Source organism: Podarcis muralis, chromosome 7 (genome assembly GCF_964188315.1).
Source record: "Podarcis muralis chromosome 7, rPodMur119.hap1.1, whole genome shotgun sequence".
NCBI classification, from domain to species: Eukaryota; Metazoa; Chordata; class Lepidosauria; order Squamata; family Lacertidae; genus Podarcis; species Podarcis muralis.
The window spans coordinates 12,999,159-13,023,384 of NC_135661.1; the positions used below are offsets into that span (position 1 = coordinate 12,999,159).

The 24,226-nt window shown below is 47.5% G+C and overlaps 1 protein-coding gene across 2 annotated transcripts; it reads left to right on the forward strand.

Annotated features, from left to right (window-relative positions):
• The first annotated feature begins 1,416 nt into the window (after positions 1-1,416).
• Positions 1,417-23,022, forward strand: STAMBP (STAM binding protein). Of its 2 annotated transcripts, none has more exons than XM_028741126.2 (10): positions 1,417-1,535; positions 4,054-4,267; positions 9,859-9,934; positions 10,844-10,939; positions 11,935-12,259; positions 13,943-14,067; positions 16,658-16,795; positions 18,378-18,490; positions 21,270-21,369; positions 22,431-23,022. In XM_028741126.2, exons 2-10 carry the CDS (start codon positions 4,065-4,067, stop codon positions 22,485-22,487), a joined length of 1,233 nt encoding a protein of 410 aa, XP_028596959.2. In that variant the 5' UTR covers positions 1,417-1,535; positions 4,054-4,064; the 3' UTR covers positions 22,488-23,022. The 2 variants fall into 2 exon arrangements, with proteins under 2 accessions (XP_028596959.2, XP_028596960.2); XM_028741127.2 differs by lacking the exon at positions 1,417-1,535 and adding an exon at positions 1,813-2,110.
• The last annotated feature ends 1,204 nt before the right edge of the window (positions 23,023-24,226 follow it).

Below are 24,226 nucleotides of genomic sequence, written 5' to 3' on the forward strand. Positions count from 1 at the left end.
TCAAAATGACCCACCACCCTGGAAAGCAGAAAGAGTATTCCTGCATCTTAGACACCTGCTCCCATTCTTGATTTGCATTCTGCTTTTCCAACAACAAATGTTGAGCTCAAAGCAGCTCATCATCATCATCCATTTATTGTTTTAACTCCGTCCATCTGGCTGGGTTTCCCCAGCCACTCTGGGTGGCTCACAATAGAACATTAAAAACATGATAAGACATCAAACACTTAAAAACTTCCCTAAACAGGGCTGCCTTCAGATGTTTTCTAAAAGTCAGGTAGTTATTTATTTCCTTGACATCTGATGGGAGGGCTGGCTCCACATATTCACAACAGCACTAGGAGGTGGAAATGTAAACACTATAATATCAAATACAGTATGCATAAAGTAAACACTAACAAATACATCAAAACAATGGATACAATTCAGTGAAATCATAAAAGGTAAAGGTACCCCTGCCCGTACGGGCCAGTCTTGACAGACTGGGGTTGTGCGCCCATCTCACTCAAGAGGCCGGGGGCCAGCGCTGTCCAGAAACACTTCCGGGTCACGTGGCCAGCGTGACGAAGCTGCATCTGGCAAGCCAGCGCAGCACACGGAAACGCCGTTTACCTTCCCGCTAGTAAGCGGTCCCTATTTATCTACTTGCACCCGGGGGTGCTTTCGAACTGCTAGGTTGGCAGGCGCTGGGACCGAGCAACGGGAGCGCACCCCGCCGCGGGGATTCGAACCGCCGACCTTTCGATCGGCAAGTCCTAGGCGCTGAGGCTTTTACCCACAGCGCCACCCGCGTCCCTAGTGAAATCATAATTCATAGTAATTAGAAATATTGGAAAGAGCTGTGCCAAGTGACATTGTTGCTGTGGGAAGGAGCTTCTTCACTCAGTGCAGCAGGCAGCCCCTTCCCAGATAGTACGATCTGTCATAGTTTTTCCCACTACAAGCAAGACACATTCCTGCTAAAGGGCCAGCAATTATTTCTAAATTTGCACCTACACATGTACATGAGCACATTCGCATTTCATGCAAAACTCTGTCCTTGTGCCCTTTTAAGGTAATGTGCATATACGTGTGTGTGTTTGGGGGTGGGGAGGCGATGTGCAACTGGACCCCCTTGTCCTAATAAAAGTGTTGCCCAACTGCTGCTTTCGAATGAAGCTTCCCAGCAGGACGTCTCCAGTCTCTGCAAGGGGGGAGCTGCTGCCCAACCGCAGCGACCCTTAAAAACTTGCAATCCCCCGAGCGACAAAACAACCCTCTTTCACCTCCGCCCGGGCTTGTGTGCACGTGGGGAAGGGGAAGAGTTCGAAAGCGGGTTTCTCCAACGAGAACCCGGAAGCCGCCTAGCGACACTCAGCAGCGACCCTTCGCCTAAATGGAAATATCTATGGAAATATCTCTATGGCAGGAGGGCCGGGCTAGAGAAGCCGGAAGTGGCATCCCGGAAGCGGCTCATGTTCCGTATCTGCCTCCGTCCGTCGCTCGCAGGTCTGTGCAGCCCAGCCAGGACAGGCGTCCCGCGGCCCCAAGCCCAGGTGAGTCCGGGCCTCGAAGGCGGCCTAGGAGCTCCGCGAGCCGTGGCTCCTGCTTTGCTGCCGCCCTTCGAGCCTTCCGCCCCCAACTGCAGAGCTCTTGGCCGCTTCCCTCGCCGTCCGGGGGGCGGGAGGCATCGGCGCAGCAGCTCGCTTCTCGGACCGGCTCGCCAAGGCTCCGGGCTCAGCTGCCGGGGAGGGAGGGAGGGAGGACTGTTGCTGCTGCTTATTTGCCTACTAAATTTGCCATCGCTGTCAACGTTTCCCTTCTTTAAGGGAAATCCCCTTATTCCGAATAGGGTTCCTCGCAAGAAAAGGGAAAAGTTGACAGCTATGAAATTTGTGTACCGCCATTCGCTCGGAGATCCCAAGGCAGTTCACAGCATCAAAATGCAAAATGCATAATAAAACCCTCCAGGAGTGGACGCCCACCCAGCGGTGGCAGCCGATGGTTAGGGTGACGGGAGCAGTAAGAGGACAAAGCGAGCCTTGCAGCCGGATCAGACCAAGGAACCGCCTAGTCCAGCACCTTTTTCTCGCGGTCCTTCAGTGCCCATCAGACGTTGCTGGACCCAGAGGTGGATTTAGAGGAGCTCAAGTTGTTCAGTAGCACTGGGCGTGGAGCCTTGAGGGCACCTGCAGCAGATGCCACAACAGTGATGTAGAATGAAAGACAAGAGATGGGGGTGTGCGCAGAATTTTGGCACCACTGCTGGACCATCACCCCTGATCGTTGGCCATGCAGGCTGCAGGGAATTGAGAATCCAGCAGGACCTGGAGGGCATCATGTTGACTAGCCTTGCTCCAAGCTGTTGTCCTAATTGCAGCGCTGTCATCTAAGGAGCCACATCAGCACACCCTCTGCTCACTGTTTGAGCAGAAATGATTTTTCTCCAGCTCTGCAGATATCATGACAATAATCATGCGTTGTCTGCTCTCTCTATAAGGATCTTATAAGATCCCAGCAGTGAGAGAGCCAGGGTGGTGTAGTGATGAGAGAGTTGGACCAGGCCAGGTTCAAATCGTCACTTGGCTTTGAAGCTCCTTGGCCAGTCACTCTCTCGCAGGCTCACCACGGAGCAGCGTGCTGGATCAGGCCAATGGCCATCTAGCCCTGCATCCTGTTTTCAAAGTGCCCAACTAGATGCCTGCCAGGAACATGCAAGCAAGACATGAGCGCAGCAGGACCTCTCTCCTCCTTTGGTTTCCAACAACTGGTATGTGGGGGAAGAGCATAGCCTCCATCATGGCTAGTAGTCATTGGTCACTACCTTCTCCATGAATTTGTCCGATTCTGTTTTAAACCCAACCAAGTTGGTGGCCATCACTATCTCCTGTTGGAGCAAATGCCATAGGTTAACTTAACTGTAGCCCAACATCATGTTCTAGATTGTGGTAGGAGATCCGTGTGTGATTTCTTGGGCAGCAAGTAGTTGCCCAAGGCTTGCCTGTTGCCTTGCTAGTAGTGGTAGGGCTTGAATACCATATTCAGTTATCTTTCTAATCCCCACCACCAATTTAAATACCCCCTGTATTCAACCTGATGTCCTCCGGATGTTTGGCACATAACTCGGTTTAAGCCTGTGCTGCTGTATGATTCTGGGCCTGATGGAAGCATAGCTTTGCTGGTTGGGACTGATGGGACTTGTAGTCCAAAATATCCCAGGTTGGGAAAGGCTGATCTGGGTGCCTTCCGTTGGCGGATCAGTCTGGACTTCAGTACAAAAAGACTTCAGAAAGACGATTGTGTAATCTCTGTAGCAGAGGCACCGAGAGTCGTGTGTGTATAGCATGCTCATCTAGTGAATGAGAGGTACAGCACAAGTTGAGTGTCACAGTTTAGTATAAAAAGCCCGCATGCACACATTACCTGAGGCAAAACTATTTGGGAAGGTTGCTTATTATCAGCAGCTGAAAAAGGGAGGCTGGTTGGAAGTCAGAGCTCCTATTCTAGCATTAAAAAATCTGATGAAGGGTAGCATCATCATCATCAAGCTGACTACAGTACCAGGAACTATACTTAAAGGCTGCCTTTCTACCCAAGGCAGTGAACAAAAAGTACATTATTATAATAAAACATTAAAAGTACAAAAAATACTCAATATATTAAAGTATAATTTAGCCCATATAAAAGCCATTTCCTGAGCAGCAACAATATGATGAGAGGGGGGATTTCTAGTAGCGAAAGGGAGGTTTCCTACTAAATTTAATTTAGCAATTCCTTATAATTTCGTCTCTTAAACAACTTGTAGTATCCAGTTCCTGCTTCTGAAGACACAACTGGTAGTGGAAATGCTTGTTGATATGCTTTTTATAATTAATACCTGAGGCACTGTGACCTTAAGGGTTATTGGATTGTAGTTATAAGATGAGTTTTCACCAGTATTCTTCAGTTACACAAATATTAGAGCTTAAGTTTATATGAGAGTCCATGTCCCCATATATCTTCCAGAGATTTCAGTTAAAGGGTTTATCTAGATACAAATGATTTCAGTGCCGGTCATATCAATTTTCTCTACAGACTGACCCCCTATGCCTGACCACGCAGATGTCAGCCTGCCCCCAGAGGACCGGGTCAGGGGTCTTATCCAAATGGGCAGTAGTGTGGAGGTGAATGAAGATGTCCCACCTCGGAGGTACTATCGTTCTGGAGTTGAGATCATCCGGATGGCAACTATCTATTCTGAAGAAGGCAACATTGAACGTGCCTTTATATTGTACAACAAGTACATCACGTAAGAAATTTGCATTGCTCATTAATAACAGAAGTACCATTGTATTGTAAACCAGCTGGGCCAGATGGAGCTTATACGAGATTCTTGCTCAGTTACTTATTGTGACTCAGGTGTGCTAGTACTGGCTTCTTCCCTCACCTAAGTTGTTAATCAGCAAGAAGAAGATGACTTTGTCTCATCCCAAACCTGAGCCTAAGGGTTTATCTAAGCAACCTGTCAAATCAACCCTTGATTGTATTTTAATCTTTGTGGATAGTTCTGTAAATCTTGATTCAAAGACGAGGCAAGTGTCCAGCCTGCATGTAATGGATGTGCATTCAGTAGAAGGGCTGTAGCTCATAGGTAGAACATCTGCTTTGCATGCAGAAGGTCCCAGGTTCAACCCCTGGTTTCTCCAGGTATTATTATTATTATTTTTTTATTATTCGAATTTATATACCACCCTATACCCAGAGGTAGTGGTGGGAATGTTGCCTGTCTGAAAGCCTGGATAGATGCCACCAGTCAGTGTTGACAGTACTGAGCTAGCTGGATCAACAGGCTGGCCTATGGGTTGTATCAAATGTTAGTCCTACTTGGAGTAGACCAATTGAAAATGAAATACATGACTAACTTAGGTTCATTCATTTCAGTGGTCTACTCTGAGTAGGCCCAGGTCCCCTTTACCAGCTTTGTCTGGTTCTCCAGCTGCAACCATTCCTGGACAAGAATTGCCTGACCAATGTAGTCCATACATTTGTAACCTCAAGACTAGATCACTGTAATGCACTCTACTGGAGCTGTCCTTGGATCTGGTTTGGAAGCTCCAGCTGGTGCAGAATGCAGTGGCCAGACTGCTGGTGGGGGATTGGACCAAAAACATGGGACACCTTTGTTAAACATTCTGCTCTGGTTGCCCATCTGCTACTGAGCCAGTTCAAGGTCCTTGTATTCATTTACAAAGCCCTGGACAATTTAGGTCCTGGGTACCTCAGGGATCGCCTGAACTCTTATATCCCAGCCCAACCCTTATATTACTGAGATCATGTGCAGAAGCGTCATTGGTCATTCCCCAAGTCGGTGGTGCTCATTTGGCAACAGCAAGAAACCATGCCTTTAGTGTCATCAGCACAGTCCTGTGGAACACTGCCAAAAGAGATTAAGCAGGCACCTTCTGTGCCAATTTTTAAGTGCCTGTTGAAAACCTTGCTGTTCTACCTGGCCTATGCAGGCAATTAAGAATACAACCTTCCACAATCACTAATTGGTGCCTGTTTTTAACTCTTTAATATAGTTTTATTGTACAATTTTATATTTCAGGGATGTCCAACTCCCAATAGACTGCGATCTACTCACAGTATTAAAAAACTGGCAGTGATCTACCCATTGTCGTAAAAAGACTGACAGTGATCTACCCAAAGTTGTTGAACTTTTTTTAGTAAGCCAAAGTTTGTTTTTTGCTTTTTTGTAAGGAGATTGCTGAGGGGCCGGATATCTAACAGGAACGCCCTGATCTACTGGTAGATTGTGATCTACCTTTTTTGAACATGCCTGTTATATTTTATTGCTGTAAACCACTTTAATGCAGTTTCTTTTATGACATAGCAATATAGAAATATTTTTATAAACAAAATAAAATATGGTACAAGCGCAGTGGGGATGGGGAAGATAAATGAGCATGTCACTGGTGTAATGTCTTGGGCATAAAAAGCACCATGTTTTGCTCATCACTCCCAATAGTCATTAATACAACAGCTGCCCAGGGTGTGTGTTTGGGGCTGTGTGAATGCTGTAAAAATTACTTCTGGGGGTGGGCAGGGGGACCTTATTGATTCCATTATATGAGGATGAAAAGTCAAATGAGTTTCTTTTAACCCAGAAAAGTAGTTTTTTGTAATTATCAGCAAACAGGCTCAAGGGAGGTCTCTAGGCTGTAGCACTGACTGCCAAACTAACAAAAACTGTAACTTGCCTGGATTGTTGAGTGCAAAAGGATTTGCCAGGTTTGTGTATTTACTTTATTAATTTATATCCCTCCTTTCTCCCAAACTGGGATTCAAGGCAGCTTGCAACATTTGAAAACAACATTATAAAATACCAATGTTATAGAAACAAACAAGTTGAAAACAGTAATTAAAATACTCTCACTGAGAGAACTGAGATTACAGGGAACCAGGCAGAGGGCCTTCTCAGTAGTTGCTCCCGCCCTGTGAAACACCCTCCCATCAGATGTCAAGGAAATAAACAACCATCTGACTTTTAGAAGACATCTGAAGGCAGCCTTGTTCAGGGAAGTTTTTAAGGTTTGATGTCGTATTGTGTTTTAATTTGTTGGAAGCTGCCCTGAGTTGCTAGGGGCATAATAAATAAAAAACTGTCACCACCACCACCATCAGAGCACATTTAGAACCGGCAATTAAAGTGCAATTTGCCCTGACTGTAATCGTCTGCACCTTAAGTTTTTGAAGGCTTGTCTGAACAGGAAGGTCTTAGCCTGCCGGTGGAAGGATAGCAAAGAGGGAACCAATCTAATCTCTCCTGGGAGGGAATTCCACAAATTGGAAGCAGCCACAGGAAAGGCTGTCTCTTGGGTCACCACCAAGCGTCCTCCTTAAGTTGATGAGACCGAGAGAAGGTGCTCACCCAAGAATCTTAGGGAGATGCTTTCTTTCAGATAGCCTGGGCACAAGCCGTATAGGGCCTTATAGGCCATAACCAACACTTTGAATTGTGCTCAGGATCAGACTGTTAGCCAATGAAGTTAGCTCTCCGTAACTGGCCTCAAACAGCAGTCTGCCTGGCTGCATATATCGACATGTAGCTTCAGTTACTAGTTCAGTTCAGCTTATTTCTTACTAGGCTAAGAGAATCCTCTTCCATTCCTCCCCTGGGAAAGAGGACCTTCATTTTCACTTGTTGGCATTTGCTGATTATTGAGCCGCGAGGTTCACATTTTCCCTTCAGTGTTTGAATGAAAAGCTGATAGCTGACTCAGAGTTGCAGTTTAAGGTTACCCAATCAAAGGCCTGGTTGTTTGTTTATTGTTAAGATGCCACATATATCAGTCTTAACAATCTTCTAAGTTTGCTTTGAGGGATGCGGGTGGCGCTGTGGTCTAAACCACAGAGCCTAGGACTTGCCGATCAGAAGGTTGGCGGTTTGAATCCCTGCGACGGGGTGAGCTCCCGTTGCTCGATCCCAGCTCCTGCCAACCTAGCAGTTCGAAAGCACGTCAAAGTGCAAGTAGATCAATAGGTACCACTCCAGCGGGAAGGTAAATGGCGTTTCTGTGCGTTGTTCTGGTTTCGCCAGAAGCGGCTTAGTCATGCTGGCCACATGACCTGGAAGCTGTCTGTGGACAAACGCCGGCTCCCTCGGCCAATAATGCGAGATGAGTGCCGCAACCCCAGAGTCATCCGCGACTGGGCCTAACGGTCAGGGGTACCTTTACCTTTTAAGTTTTCTTTGAGCGATTTGAGAGTCAAAGCTGGGAGCAGGGTGGGGGAGTGGGAATCTTCATACTCCTAGGAGACAATATCAAATTTCTAGTGAGCTGTGCTGTTGGGGTTTTCCCAGTAGCATTTAAAGTTGCTTTACTGTTCAGCCAGTTTTTTAGCAGTACCTCAAAATCCTCCCTCAGGATTTGGATTCCACAAGAGCAGCCTTCCTTGTAGCCAAGAAGGGATATTGGCACTCTTCATAGGTGGTGATGTCATGCATATTGCAGGAACCTCCCATGCAGTTACTCACTTTCACAACCTTTACATTCATTCAGTCCCCAAGCAAAATGCCTTTTCTTTCTTGTCTTGGATGTGATTGGCTGCCTTCCTTCAGAGTCCAGTGTATTGCATTGAGCTCCTCTGCCCGCCCCCCTTTAGTGCTGTGGGCTAGTTTGTGGCCTCTGTGTGTTTACTCAGAAGTAAGTCCCACCACGTTTGTTAGGGCTTACTTCTGAGTAAGTGTTCATAGGGTTGCAGCTTTAGGGTTTCAGGTGCTGTTGAAATCCTTTAACACGCTGAAAATCCGCTTCGCAGTTCGTTTCAAAACTTCTCTAAGTGAATGTTAAATTCTTGTTAGTTCCAAAAATGGAAGTGGGGGTCTGGTATGGTCAGCCTTCTCTCCTTTCCAATTGCCACCATTACCCAGGCATCTTCTATGCACAATTTTCCTGCTCCAGCCCCATTACATTCAGTACATTTTTTCCTGATTAGCATCACCTTCAGCCTTGCTTAACCTTCCATGCTTCCTCTTTTATGGGCATTTCTGGGAAGAGAAACTGGCCAAGGGACCTGCTAAGTGTAAAACTTGGTGGATCCCTTCCAGCTCTGCTCCTCTTGGCAGCCACCTAAGCCTCCTTTAACTAAACAAATCCCCCAACTGTGATTCTGCCATTGCAGTAACAAATGCAGCAGCAGTGAGGAAACTCTGTGTGGATTACAGTACAAATGGTGTTTCTGTTTTGTTAGGCCTTGTGCAGGACCGTCCTCACTGTGAGGGAACTCGTCTTGGAGGACTAAGCATGGCTAAGCCTAAATTATCCATTTTTGGAGGGTTGCTCAACCTGATCCCACCAGGGACGCTCAGACTTTTGAATGAAGTTGGCACAGCCATTGCGAAGCGCTTCATAGGTGCAGAGCAAATTTGCTGAGATGATGGGAGGTTGTAATGGGGAGGTACTGAGAAGCAAATGTGCTTCCCAAAGGGTCCTCTCCAGGGACAGAGTGGTGAGTTCATCCTGCCTTTCCAGAAGGCAAATGCAGTAGCAAGGCAGTAAAACTGAGGTAGACCTAGAAACATTTTTGTTTAGAATTTGGAGGGGTTGGATAAAGTTGTTTGGAGACTGAACTCCTGGTTGGCCAATCCAGGCCTAAATCAGCATCTGAATGAAAGTACATTTAAGTTGCTAAAATAGGACCCTTAAGATTTGCAGCTGAAAACTGAATTGTCAGTTATGTGCAGGAGGTTGAACCATTTCCATTTATGCAAACTTGTGCCTGAAGTAGGCTTGAGCTTTGCTTTGATGCTACTTGGCAGGCCAGTTTTTCCTTTGAACAAATAATTCCCATGGTCTTTGCTTGTGTGGAGGAACAGAATATCCAGATTTGCAAATTATGGTCTGCTCCAGTACCTGACTGTGGTGACCATTTCCATTAGAAGAAGGAAGTGGCAGAAAGCTCAGCTTTTGCCCAGGGACTGTTTTGTATGCAGAGTCAAATTTCTCTTGGGGGGCAAGTTTGCCATTTAAGTAGAGCTATATGAGCAACACAGATGCAATTTCCCACAGAGATTACAATCCTGTGACCCAAAGCTCTAGGTGTGATATTCTGAGTCTGTTTGAGATGCAGTTTCCTGTGGAGTGCCTATGTTAGAAAAGGGATGTCTTTAGTTTGTGGTGGAGAGCAGGATTGTGTCCTGGAATTTTGCTGTAAAAAATGTAAACTGAAATTCTGATCCCAGAGTCCCCAGGTGATCAGGGTACGTAGGCCTGATCTTAGCCACACAGGATTATTGTATTGGACCTGGAAATGCTGTAACAAGCCAAGTGTGGTCATGGTTCTCCTTCCTCCATCTCAGCTGCCTGTTCTCACTTACTTTGTCCTCTCTATTCCAAGGCTCTTCATAGAGAAACTTCCGAAGCATCGTGATTACAAAACTGCCATCATTCCTGAGAAGAGAGACACAGTAAAAGTAAGTGGCCACACTGGCCGTAATGGGGAAACTTTGTTTTAAGATTTTCCTCTAGAGAAGAGCTGCTGTAGCTCCCAGATACTGGCAATGAGGAAGAAGCTGTTAGTCTATCACAAGCATATATAGAAACTATTTTGCAATGAATTATGTTGCAAAATGCAGGCGCCCGAGGGAGAGAGCGCATGCTAAGAAGTGTGTCACCCTTCCTTTTAAGTTTCTGTGCTGACTCCCTCTCCCTGCTGTGCTGTTGCAAAGCTCCAATTTATTTCAGTGGTGCTTGCCTAGGCCAGGGGTCTGCAACCTTTAAGACAAAAAGAGCCACTTGGACCCGTTTCCGAAGAAAAAAAACTGGGAGCCGCAAAACTCGTCATTATAAAAATAACTTTTTTGTCACTTTTTTATTATTTCTTTGTTTGACCCCTCAGAATTACTTCTCCTCGTAGAAATAAACGTTAAATTAACAAGTTACCTTTTTTTGTGTGTGTTCTTCACTCCCCTTCAAACAGTGACCAGCGTACATGCCCCCTTTCAATGCAGTGACCAGCGTACATGCCCCTTACAATGTAGCGGGCGGGCGGGAAGGTGACGTCGGGACGGTGCGTAACTAACGTGCGCACCTCCCCCATGCGACGTCACAGCCAGTACAGCGCCCGCCACAGTGGGGAGTGTCGGAGCGCACAATGCGCCTCCTCCCCTCGCTAGTATCCGCCCCGGAGCCGCGGCAAAGGTGTAAAAGAGCCACATGCGGCTCCGGAGCCGCGGGTTGCAGACCCCTGGCCTAGGCAAACATCCTGGCAGACTGTCCCAGGCCCCTCTAATAATGGTTCTTATTGTCACACTGCTACTGATCGCAGCTTCTGTTTGAGTTCTAAAGAACTTGAGTTTCATGCTTCCTTTCTCTCCACCCAGAAACTAAAAGAAGTTGCATTTCCTAGAGCGGAAGAGCTGAAAAAGGAGCTTTTAGAAAGATACAACAAAGAATATGCAGAGTACAATGTACAAAAAGTGAGTAACAGGAGGAAAAATGCGTGAGCTCCAAATTGTGCCTCTGAAGACCGCAGCTTGGGGTCTGTTTGTGTTTACTGTACCCCAGCTACTCTTAGTCTCTCTCCCTATACCAGCAACTGGTATTCAGAAAAAAAATCTCTAACTCTTCCATTTTCATCCAGAGTGGCTATGGAGCTTCTGCTCTGGTGTCTTGGGGCCAATAACGGACTGGATGGGGGAGAACAAATTTGAAGTTAACATAAATGAGATAGTCTTGCCTATAGGAGTTTGGGGGGACGCGGGTGGCGCTGTGGGTTAAAGCCTCAGCGCCTAGGACTTGCCGATCGAAAGTTCGGCAGTTCGAATCCCCGCGGCGGGGTGCGCTCCCGTCGTTCAGTCCCAGCGCCTGCCAACCTAGCAGTTCGAAAGCACCTTTGGGTGCAAGTAGATAAATAAGGACCGCTTACCAGCGGGAAGGTAAACGGCGTTCCGTGTGCTGTGCTGGCCACGTGACCCGGAAGTGTCTGCGGACAGCGCTGGCTCCCGGCCTATAGAGTGAGATGAGTGCACAACCCTAGAGTCTGGCAAGACTGGCCCATACTGGCAGGGGTACCTTTACCTTTATAGGAGTTTAGCCTGTTGCGAATGGGAGTAACACTCCCCATTAAATCTCAGATTATAGTCTGAGCGTTCTCCTGAATCCAGCCCTGAGCCTGGATGCTCAAGTGATGGCCACAGCGAGGAATGCCTTTGCCCAGTTTAGGTTGCTACACCAAACGTGCCTGTGCCCAGAAAATACTGGTTTAGCCCTGGTGACACATGCCTTAATAACATCTGGATTATAGTGATGTGCTTTCCATGGGGCGGCCTTTGAAAAATCGTCCATAAACTTCAGCTGGTCCAGAATGCAGCAGCCGGATTTCTTTTTAAATCTGCTTTTGCCTGTGAGACCCAAGGGCTGCCTGTGTCACACCTTTTCTCACCTGGTCCCTTGTCTGATGTTCCTGATGCAGAAGAAGCAGGAGGAAGAGTTTGCCCGCAGCCTGGCTCTGCAGCAGCAGCTGGAGGAGGAGAGGCAGAGGGTGGCCAGGATGAAGCAGCAGCAGGCCGAGCAGGAGCAGTTCAATGCATTCGAGGAAATGATCCGGCGCCAGGAGCTGGAGAAGGAGCGCCTGAAAATTGTGCAGCAGTTTGGGAAGCCAACGCCTAACACCTCGGATGGCCCCTTGGTACCTGGCGTGCTCAAGCCCTTGAGCCCCAGTGGAGGAGGAGTGCTACCCAAACCCCCCACTGTGGACAGGTCTCTGAAACCTGGAGCTTTGGGGACCCCAGAAAACAGTTAGTATCCCTTGACCCACCTTGTTTGGCTACTGGGTGACAGATCTCCTTCCCTTCCACATGAAAACATGAACAAACCCCTCACCTACAATGTGAGAGTGTTCTAAAACTAAATCACTCCACTTTTGTAACACTTAAAACCCTTCTTGTGCCGATCCAGATCTCTGTATTGTAGAGTGTTGACAAGATGACCCTTTGGGTTCCTTCCAACTCTACAATTCTGATTCTAGGATCTGGGATGTTCTCTGCGGAAGAGACAGATCCCTCTGCTACTGTTTTGCCATCTGAAGCTGAGCTGCCTCACAAGCCCGTTTTATTTCCTGCCCTGCCCTCATGCTCTTGAGTGGCCATAGGCGTGCATGCAGGCGGGGCCGTGGGGGCAAAGCCCCCCCCCCCCATTTTCACTGAGGGGGCCGCCCCCTCTATTCCGCGGCCAGATGGGCTCCATTGGGCCCTCCCACAGCTGTGACTAGGCCCCATCGGGCCTTTGAGAGGGCGCAACGGCCGCTGTCCGGCCGCCTCCCACTGTTGGGTGGAACCCAGGGCGTCTGAGTGGCCAGTTGCAGAGACAGGATGTGACAAGACAGCCATTCTCCAAGGACCCAACAAGTTTGTGGGCTTCAGTGGTTGATTGGAGAAACCTGGGTTCTAACTTAATCCTTGAATATTCGCCCACCTTTCATCCTTCCCACCCCCCACCCCCAATTTTCCTCCATCTGCTCACTGAAAATATTATCAATTCTTTCAGAAGGCAGTCTTGAAATACAGTCATACCTCGGGTTGAGTATTTTCGGGTTGCTCTCGGCGGCGACCCGGAAGTAACGGAGTGTGTTACTTCCAGGTTTCGCCGCATGCGCAGATGCTCAAAATTACGTCACACGCATGCGCGGAAGCGACGAAATGCGACATGCGCAGACGCGTCTTACGTTTACTTCAGGACGCGATCGGGGCTCCGGAACGGATCCTGTTCGCATCCAGAGGTACCACTGTACAGAGAATCCTGCAGCATTGAGACATTTTTGCAGTGGAGCGGCGGTCATGAGTTCTGTTAGTAGGTCCCTCCCTGTGGAATGTAAGGGGTGACACAGATACAGTGGTACCTCAGGTTAAGTACTTAATTCGTTCTGGAGGTCTGTTCCTTAACCTGAAACTGTTCTTAACCTAAAGCACCACTTTAGCTAATGGGGCCTCCTGCTGCCGCTGCGCCGCCAGAGCACGATTTCTGTTCTCATCCTGAAGCAAAGTTCTTAACCCGAGGTACTATTTCTGGGTTAGCGGAGTCTGTAACCTGAAGCATCTGTAACCCGAGGTACCACTGTATTGGAAAGGGCTTTTGGACCTTATGCAGCACACCTGAACTTTTCATTTCCAGGTGTGCATCCGCTTACCAGCAGCAACTTTGGGCTACCTCTTAATTCTGGTAGAAATAACCACTGGCCCTTTTTTAAGTGCTGGTCTCAAAACAATCTTCCTTTGGCCTATTCTTCCAGACAACAGATCATGTAGTAAATCTGAGTCTGGACCATTCAGTTCAGATTGCAGGCATTGACTCATACGTTTGAATGCTTCCCTTCCTCCCTCACACACACACACACGCATAGTGAAGTAGCAATTCGGGGTAAAAGCTTAGGCTAGAACCAGGCCTGTCACATTGTACATCAAAATCTTCTCTCCTCTCTGCAGATACTACTATGGAAGGACTTCGCCATGTGACTGTCCCCAGAGAACTCTGTCATAAATTCCTCCAGTTGGCAGATGCAAACACTGCAAGGGGTGTAGAGACATGTGGAATCCTTTGTGGGAAGCTGGTAAGGTGACTTCTGGGATAATTACGTCAATATTTGGTAGTCCCCGGTTTCAAGACTCTAAAGTTGCTGATTTGATGACTTGGAAATATTTGTGTTTATTAATATTAACTTGCTTTGCATCACTTAAAGAACATGGGTGCATATATCAAAGCTGTTGCACATATATAAAACTGGTTGCCTGATGTGAAGTCATGGAACGTTCATGAACACTCTTTCTTGCAAAAACTCACCCTGAGATGATACAAGTTGCAAAAAGTCAGCTTTGCTGAGGGGCGTCTTTTGGAGGAGACCTTGTATAAGAGTTAGAGACAAGAGAGGGCGTGTGCTGTCAGCAGGAGTGATGGAGAAGCAGCAAGACTGAGTGGGCAGCAGGGCTAAGAGGTAATAGATGGAGCCCAGAGGCTATGGACAGACAGATGGTGGTGATGTCAAATATTTCACCAGTGCAGGAGCCTACAATACCACTCTAGGCTGTTGCTGCTCTGGATATTGGATAGTACAGCTTGTTGTTTCACACCTTCGAAGGTTATGGTGGCTTCAATGTGTTTTGGTAAAATGAATCATTTTATTTTTTTAAAAAAATGATGTACTGCATCATTGCTTTAGTTTGTAATACATTAGGACCACTTCTTTCAATTTTTTAAAATGAAGCTCTTAAATATATTTGCCAAATCCAACACTTGAGGGTTTTTTTCAGCTTGGCTTTTCTATTTTTACACTGTAGCCGGAAAGCCAATTTTACCCATTTTTCTTTGCCTTCAGCCTCCCTTAAACTTCTCTAGGTGGGAGATTTGTTCATCTGGGCAGCTTTTGCCCTTCGGATTCTTAAAGTGGGACACAGGTGGTTTTTTTAAGTAATTCAGTAAAATTAAACAACAAGGCAGCGGAGGGATGTAAAATCGAGAGCCAGCAGCAAAACAGACCTTTTACTCTATCTAAAAATGTTTCAATGTTCTCTGGTTATGGTATGACATGTTGCTGTCTTTTTATACTGGATATTTCTAAATTTTATTTTATCTCTTTGATTTATCAACTCTCCTTCATTGTTGGTTTTTAAACAGAGGTTGGGTGTCCATCTGTCAGTGAATCTTAATTGCAAGGTGTCTGGATCGGATGGCCTTTGTAGTCACTTCCAGTTCTATGATTCTATGATTACATTGTTTAATGACATTTATCATGTCATTGATCATGGGTTGCTCGTGTTATGGGAGCGCCATGTATAAATGCTGGTGTCGATCAGTTCGCCACATCTCAGTCAGTTTCTGCAGTCCCAGCAGGGCCCACAAGTGGTGCCTGCCTTGAGCCACCCTTCAAACACATTTTTGCATCAGCAGCTGCACCCAGGTGCGGCACAGTGCGCCAAACAGAACATGGGAGGTTAATGTGGTGTCCCGGGGTGGTGGATGTGTCTGAGAGCTGCCAATTTAATTTACCATGGAACACCACTATCTTGGAAGCACTGTGGGGAATTTGAATGGGCGCTCCTCCAGAGTAGTCTGCTCTGGACGCGGGTGGCGCTGTGGGTTAAAGCCTCAGCGCCTAGGACTTGCCGATCGAAAGGTCGGCGGTTCGAATCCCCGCGGCGGGGTGCGCTCCCGTTGCTCGGTCCCAGCGCCTGCCAACCTAGCAGTTCGAAAGCACCCCCGGGTGCAAGTAGATAAATAGGGACCGCTTACCAGTGGGAAGGTAAATGGCGTTTCCGTGTGCTGCGCTGGCTCGCCAGATGCAGCTTGTCACGCTGGCCACGTGACCCAGAAGTGTCTCCGGACAGCGCTGGCTCCCGGCCTCTTGAGTGAGATGGGCGCACAACCCCAGAGTCTGTCAAGACTGGCCCGTATGGGCAGGGGTACCTTTACCTTTTACCTCCTCCAGAGTAGTCTGCTGCCCACCGCCTCAGTCCCTACTGGGGCATTGGCAGGTGACACTGAGGTAGGAGAGGTGCTTACCTGTGGGCACTGTACCACAGGCTCCCTCCTACCTAGAACCCCTGCTAAGAGAAATGGAATAAAAATATGGGTGATAGAGGAGGCAGGGAATTGGGGGGCGGGAATCCTTACATGGCAAGAGGAGCTTGGCATTTTTATCGGAAGGGGAGGTACAGCCTAGTTCAGGCACCCCCAAACTCGGCCCTCCAGATGTTTTGGGACTACAATTCCCAGCATCCCTGACCACTGGTCCTGTTAGCTAGGGATGATGGGATTTGTAGTCCCAAAACATCTGGAGGGCTGAGTTTGGGGGTGCCTGGCCAAGTTCATAGAACTGTGGAATTGGAAGGAACATCAAGGGTCATCTATTTCTGCCCATTGCAGTGCAGGTGAGGCTGGTGGGATCGGCAAGAGGGCATTGAAAAATCACACCAGAAAGTGAGCAGTAATTGGAGGAGGAGGAGGAGGGAAAGCTGAAATTCACTAAAACATCCAAACTGTCCAGGTCTTTAACATCTCTGAAGCTGGGAGTGTGGTGTTGGGCCATTCCATCCGTAGGCCATTATGTTTATGTCACTGGGGCTACGTGGTGTTTGAATGGAAGCACTGTTGGCTGTTGCTAATTCCTCTTCCTTGCCCCCTTGCCCTTCTTTTTTCCCTTCCAGATGAAGAACGAATTCACAGTAACCCATGTCATCATCCCCAAGCAGCACGGAGGCCCTGACTATTGCAACACTGAGAATGAGGAGGAACTCTTCCTGATCCAGGATCAGTACAGCCTTATCACTCTGGGATGGATCCATGTAAGCCTTTGCTCAAGGCCTTCCAGGTGCAAAAGCCTGTTTGTGGGTGTACTTGTTACGGGCTGAGACTTTGCCAGGTTCTTGTGCTTTCCCCGCAAAGCAATTGGCTGCTGCCTGCTCTAGAGCAGAAGACAAATTCAGAGATTTGTGGAAGGTCCCAAAGCAACCTGCTGCTGGGGGGTGCAAAACCCTAGTGTTTGTGCAGTAGAACTTCTCAGTGAATTGTGACTACTTGCATGCCTGTGTATGGTGGGGAGGGGGGTTGGAATTACCAAGTGGATTTTCTTTGGTGCTTATCACACCCAGGGCCAGCTCTAGCATTGGGCACAGTGAGGCAGCTGCCTCAGGCAGCTAATTTTAAGTACAGTGGTGCCTCGCAAGACAAAATTAATTCGTTCCGCAAGTTTTTTCTTCTTGCGAGTTTTTCGTCTTGCGTAGCACGGTTTCCCATAGGAATGCATTGAAAATCAATCAATGCGTTCCTATGGAAACCAACTTCAGACCAGGTCCGGGGACAGTCTGTCCCCCGACCTCTTCTGAAGGCTGGGGGGGGGGGGCAAGGGCTTTTCTTCCCACCCCCAGCATTTTTAAAAACCCCGGGACAGCGGAGGACTTCTCCGCTGTCCGGGGCGATTTAAAAGCCCCCAGGAAGGCAGGCAGGGGGGAGCAAAGACTTTTGCCCCCCGCCGGCCTTCAGAAGAGGTCCTGAAAGTCTTTGCTCCCCCCCCCCCCCGCCTGCCTTCAAAAGCCGTCCAGGATAGCGGAGAAATGAAGGCTGGCGGCAGGAGGAAGTCTCTCCACCCCGCCGCCAGCCTTCGGAGGAAGTCCGAGGGCAGTGGGGAAGACGCGCTGCGCTTCCCCGCTGTCCCGGAGATTTCCCTATGGGCTTTCGTCTTGCGAAGGAAGCCCATAGGGAAATTCGTTTTGCGAAGCGCCTCCAAAACGGAAAACCCTTTTGTCTAGCAGGTTTTCCGTCTTGTGAGGCGTTCGTCTTGCGGGGCACCACTGTATCATGAAAGGGCAGCAAACTGCTGTTGCTGTTGAATTGCTCGTGTGTGTGTGTGTGTGTGTGTTGTGTGTGCCTCAGGTTCCACAACAACTTGGCTTGTAGTGGGGACAATTATTTGTCGCCTCAGGCAGCAAAATGTCTTTGGCTGGCCCTGACCACACCCTCTCACCCATCTGCCGAATCTGTCTGATCCCAGGGCTACCACCCTTGGCTGTGCTCTTAGTCAGCTCTCATTCATTTCAGTGGGGCTTACATAGGAAAACTTCTTTGCAGATTGAGCTCTGTGTCCTAGTCTTTGTGCAGGACGACATTTGAATTTACTTATCGAGCCTTCAAATATTTTTGGTCAGAAGTGGGTCAGCACATCACCTGCTTATTCTCTGCTTCCCCCAGTCTGGACTTAAATTGTTAGGGCAGGGGTGGGTGGGTGGGTAAGGTGATCACTCTGATAAAGAGCTATGAAAGGTCATGTTAATGTTTCCTGAGGGAAGCAGGAGCCTTTCCCACTTGCTTGGTGGTTGTCAAGAATGAGCCATGCCTAATTTCTCCCTCTTTTCCTCCATCCTTATTTAGACACATCCTACCCAAACAGCTTTCCTTTCCAGTGTAGATCTACATACGCACTGCTCCTATCAGATGATGCTGCCGGAGTCTATAGCTATTGTTTGCTCGCCAAAATACCAGGAGTAAGTGTTCAATTTATTTGTATTGCAGACTAAATAAATGTGCTACGTTCGTTCCATTCTGCACCGCATTCTAACAGAGGTTTGGTGCTTAGGCCAAGAAGAGAGGGCAGATGAGGCCTAGGAGGAATGTAGAAGAAGGGGATTAAAAAATAAGATTAACCAGGCCTTTTTTTTCCCCAGCCAGAGCTCACAGGAACTCAGCTCCAGCCCCTCAGAGGTGGACGCCATTGCTATTCTAAGAGAACAAGGGAGAAGTTCATGGGGAGCTCTGGCACCTCTTTTTCTAGAAAAATAGCTCTGATAATAACCATAAGAAATGTAGATAACCCAGGCTGCACTTCAACAGAGTTTAAAAGATTTAGGAAAATTGGGACAATTTGGGGGGGGGGGGGAGAATTAAGGATGCAAGGAGGAACTAGGTTCTGCTAAGGGGATTATGCACATTTAGCAGATGAATTTGCATCCTTGTGCTTCCAGACATACGTTCCTCACCCCGCCTTGGAGATTGTGTTGATAATAAGCGGTTCTAGGATTTCTTTCTAAACACTTAAATAAGACTCATTGACTGCTAGTCATAGTAACATAGTACAGTGGTGCCCCGCAAGACGAATGCCTCGCAAGACGGAAAACCCGCAAGACGAAAGGGTTTTCCGTTTGCAAGTTGCTTCGCAAGACGAATTTCCCTATGGGCTTGCTTCGCAAGAAGAAAAGCCCATAGGGAAATCTCCGGGGACCTCTTTTAAATGCTGGCGGTGGGGAGCAAAGCCTTCCCCCCCCCCCGGCCTTCAGAAGAGGTCCAGGAAGGCCGGCGGGGGGCGAAAGTCTTTGCTCCCCCCCGCCAGCATTTTAAAAGCAGTCCGGGACAGCGGAGAAACGCGCTGCCTTTCTCCGCTCTCCCGGGAAGGCAGGCAGGGGGGAGCAAAGACTTTTGCCCCCCGCCCGCCTTCAGAAGAGGTCCAGGACCTCTTCTGAAGGCTGGCGGGGGGCAAAAGTCTTTGTCCCCCCTGCCTGCCTTCCCAGGGGCTTTTAAATCGCCCCGGACAGCGGAGAAGTCCTCCGCTGTCCCGGGCGATTTTAAAATGCCGCCCGCCAGCATTTTAAGATCGCCCCGGACAGCGGAGAAGTCCTCCGCTGTCCTGGGGTTTTTTTAAATGCTGGGGGTGGGAAGAAAAGCCCTTGTCCCCCCCCCCCCCCAGCCTTCAGAAGAGGTCAGGGGACAGACTGTCCCCGGACCTGGTCTGAAGGCGGTTTCCATAGGAACGCATTAATTGATTTTCAATGCATTCCTATGGGAAACCGTGCATCGCAAGACGAAAAACTCGCAAGAAGAAAAAACTTGCGGAACGAATTAATTTCGTCTTGCGAGGCACCACTGTAATCAAAAGAGGCAGCTGGTCTTTGAGCACCAGTTGCTGGGAATCACAGATGGGGAGAACGCTGCTCTTGGCCTCCTCCTGCTGCCCATGATCACTGAGATCTGGTGTCCTGATGCATCCCACCCCGGGTAGGACCTGCCCAGCCATTCCATTGGCTAGGGCCCACTCCCAGGCCAGCCTTGAACACTTAAAAACAAGTTTCCATATACAAACTACAAAATGAAACAATCAACCAATAGAAAATAAGAAAAGAGAAACAATTTACAATTACACACAAATTAAAATAACCACCAACCCCCTTTAAATATTAAAACCACCCCACTCCACTCCAAAAAACAACCAGGATTTTAAACCCCATGGATTAAAATCATCTTAAAAGCATTTTAAAACACACTAACATGGAGCAGGGAAAATCAATAGCAGGAACCCCCCCCAGCAGTGCCCCAAGAATTCATTGCAGTGAATCTGCCCCCGCCCCCTAGGCCAGCTGGCAACGGCCTTGCAGAAGGAGCAGGCCCTGCAGTCCTCACCACAGCAGATCAGTATGTCTATATGTTCAGTAAGAGGGTTTGGATGTTCTTGGATATTCTTTGATTGTCCACATAATTCAAAAGACGTGATAGTGGATTGTTAATCCATCTTGTCTTGAATTCCTTCATTTATGACAATACCATCCTTCAGTATCTTCTCACCTTCCAACATTCTTCACCAGTCAGAGATGAAATCTCCTTTACTGTATTTGCCAAACCAGCGCCTCCCATTGCCTAACCCTCCTGCCCATTTACTCTTCTGTGACAACCAATCCCGTTAGACAGCCATTTCACCACAATTTTCTCTAAAATTCTTAGCTATCAGATAAGAATTTCCAAACTTCTTCTGGGATTTCCATCTGCAGATCTCTCTCCTGTTTTCCTGTATCAATGTGATTTGCCTTCCAGTTTTTATGAATTAGTAGGGCTCTTCTTATGCTGTGTTTTTTTCATGACTTTCTGATGACTTTTGTTGTTGTTGTTGTTATACTAATCACTTCTTCTTTTACAAAAAGTAACTCAATAGTACAAAAATTAAAATCAGAATGGAGATAACCCTAACAATGCATTCATACGTATAAAAGGCAAGTCTAGTGCATCCCATCCACTGGAAGAGACCACAGATACCTAAAATATTTTATGTATGCCGCTTATTTTAGTGTAGTTCAGTTCAGTTTAGTTTATTAAATTTATACATCACTTGATTGTTTTTAAAAAACAAAAAAACCTTCAAAGCAGTTTACAAAAAATATGTAGGAAACCCAGAAGTGCGAATGATTGAGATTTAAATAAATATGCTACACAAAACTTGTCCCCCTAAAACCTGCTATCAGTTTTGAGGCATACAAGTGATTTTATTTACAATCTTTCTAGGACTGGATTCTTTAAATTGACAGACCATGGCATGGAGGAGATCTCTTCCTGTAGGCAAAAAGGCTTCCATCCACATAGCAAAGATCCCCCACTCTTTACAGTAAGTATATCCAACGTGCATTGGCCTGGTTCTTGCTGATTCCCCCAAATCCTGCCTGTACTGCAATGGCATGCTAACAGGAAAACCTTTATCCAGTTTCTGTTCTGATAGGGTCAGAGAATGCCTCCTCTTTCTCTCCCCACTATTTGAGACTCTTTCTCTGTGTAGTGCTGGAAACTGCCAGTGAAGCAGGATGGTGTGGATTTTTCTCCAGCATAAAAATATCAGAATTTATAGTGGGATCCTAATGCCTGTTTAGGAGTGAGTCCTATTGAATTTAAGGGGGCTTACTCAAAGGTTGGGATGCGGGTGGCGCTGTGGGTAAAAGCCTCAGCGCCTAGGGCTTGCCGATCGAAAGGTCGGCGGTTCGAATCCCCGCGGCGGGGTGCGCTCCCGTTGCTCGGTCCCAGCGCCTGCCAACCTAGCAGTTCGAAAGCACCCCTGGGTGCAAGTAGATAAATAGGGACCGCTTACTGGCGGGAAGGTAAACGGCGTTTCCGTGTGCTGCGCTGGCTCGCCAGATGCAGCTTTGTCACGCTGGCCACGTGACCCGGAAGTGTCTCCGGACAGCGCTGGCCCCCGGCCTATAGAGTGAGATGGGCGCACAACCCTAGAGTCGGACACGACTGGCCCGTACAGGCAGGGGTACTCAAAGGTTAGGATTGCAGCCAGGAAAAAGAAATTCCAGTGGGTGCTGGAGCTTTTGACTGCAGAAGATATTCTCAGCACAAACTCTTGCAGCAAATTAGAGCTTCCGAAGTGCTTTGCTGTCACAGGGCTAGCCCTTGGTCCCTATTCAGGGAATCTGGCATGGAGCCCTGAGGCAGAGGCAGCTGGGACTTGGGTGTGTGATGGCAACCCAGATCAGCTGGGTGGGGAGCACATTGTTCCTAAACCTCTCACTGAAGGGGAAATCTGCTGGTGACGTTGGAATACTCTTAAGACTGCCATGCACCGTGCACAATTAGTATCACTTTCAGCCTGTATGTTGTGTTGAATTTAGCCACCCCACCTGCTCTTGACTGCTGTGCCCTTCATTCCCTTTTCCTTTTCCCTTTCAGACCTGCAGTCACGTGACTATCCTGGAGCAGGAAGTAATGGTACTGGACCTTCGATAAAGCAAACGCCTTCATGCCTTTCGCAGCCATTAACTGTCCTCTACATTAATTTATGATGACTAATAATATGCAGCAATTCCCAAGGCTCTCCCTGTAACACCACAAGAGTTTCACATTCTTTCTGATCTCAGTTGTTAAATTAGGGAGGAAAGAGGAGCTCTTAGGAGATATCACTAAACTTAATTCAAGTAGTATTTGGCTGCTCACTGATCCTCTTCAGGCTTTACTCTGCTGAATCTTAATCCAAAAATCAAGCAAATTAATAACCTATAAAAATCTGTTTGTGATATGCTGAGCGCAGAAATTCATCTGTTTCCTCTCTTTCAAGCTGCAAACATAGAATTTTCTCCAAAGCTCATAAACACCGATGGAAGCCTTTGGTGGATTCCCCAAGTGCTGTTGCCAATAGCTCAACTTCTTGTGAGCGACAACAAAATGATGTTTACGTTGGAAGGAAATGAGCATATGCAGGGAGATTGTGTTTTTTGTTGTCAGGAATTCTTCAGAAGATAAATAAATCACAAGTTCTTCCAGGCTTCCGTTTCAGGGAGAGGGAGGAGATAGGAGTTACAGGAAAAGAGAAGCCAAAGGAAGGGATTCCATAAATAGCTTCTTGGTTCCATTCTTGGCACGGTTTGCCAAAGGATGGATCTGCACTTGACTTGTGCTATGAACTTTCAGTTCCAGCAAGTGCCGATATGCACTGAATCATCTAACTCAAGTTGGACAACCCCTTAAGCAATGCTTTAAGGCCTAGACCAGCAACTTAAAGGCCTAGACTGAGGGTTAGTTCGATATAGAGATTTAAAAATAGGTTTACTGTTGGAAAAATGACTCTGGTACCTCTACACCTTGTACCCTGTCCTCGTATCACATTGCAGTGAAGGGCAGGTTTAAAATATTTTAAATAATAAATAAATACACCTATAAAAAGAACATAAGTGTGATGACACTTCTCTCTTTCTCAAGCAGGTGTAGCCAATGTATGTTCCAGATGTTCCACGACTCTAAACTCTCATCCACCCCAGTCAGCATTTGCCAGTGGCCAGGGGTGATGGGAGCTGTAGTCCAGCAACACCCGAAAGGCCACAGGTTCCCCATCCCTACCCTGCAGGTTGTGTCTTGCCACCCGGCCTTGGCACTTGATTGCAGGTGCTTCTTCCACCCTGTAAATTGTAAACAGATCAGTGGGTGAGAAGCATCATCTACAACTCTGTGGCATGGAATGCTTACTGGGAGCGGAGGGGAAACTGACAGCTGGCTGGGAGGGGGAATAGAATGGAGAAGATGGAAAGGGAGGAAGAGACACAAAGATAAGAAGCAAGCAGAGAAGACCCATCTCCTTGTCTGCATAGGCCATGCCCTGGTTCACATTGAAAAGCCATCTGCTGTACGATACTCCCAGGTACAGAAGTGAGTGCTACCCTGAAGAAGAAGAAAAATCAATGGAGAATTTCAATATTTTTATGTAGTTGGCTCCAGCACCAGTGTGTCTAACCTCACCCCCAATACCCTAAAATGTAACAGCAAAATGAAAATATATAAAAAATTATAGAGAGAGAGATAGAGAGTGTGTGTCAGACCAACACAGCTACCTACCTGAATCTAGCAAAATGAAAAGTTCCTCTTTTTCCCATTCAGTGTGAACCGCACTGCAGGGCTGTCAAAATCTACTCTCTCCCACCCTTCCTATCTGCAATATGGAGAATGGAGTTGCATTGGAATTTGCAGCAGAAGTT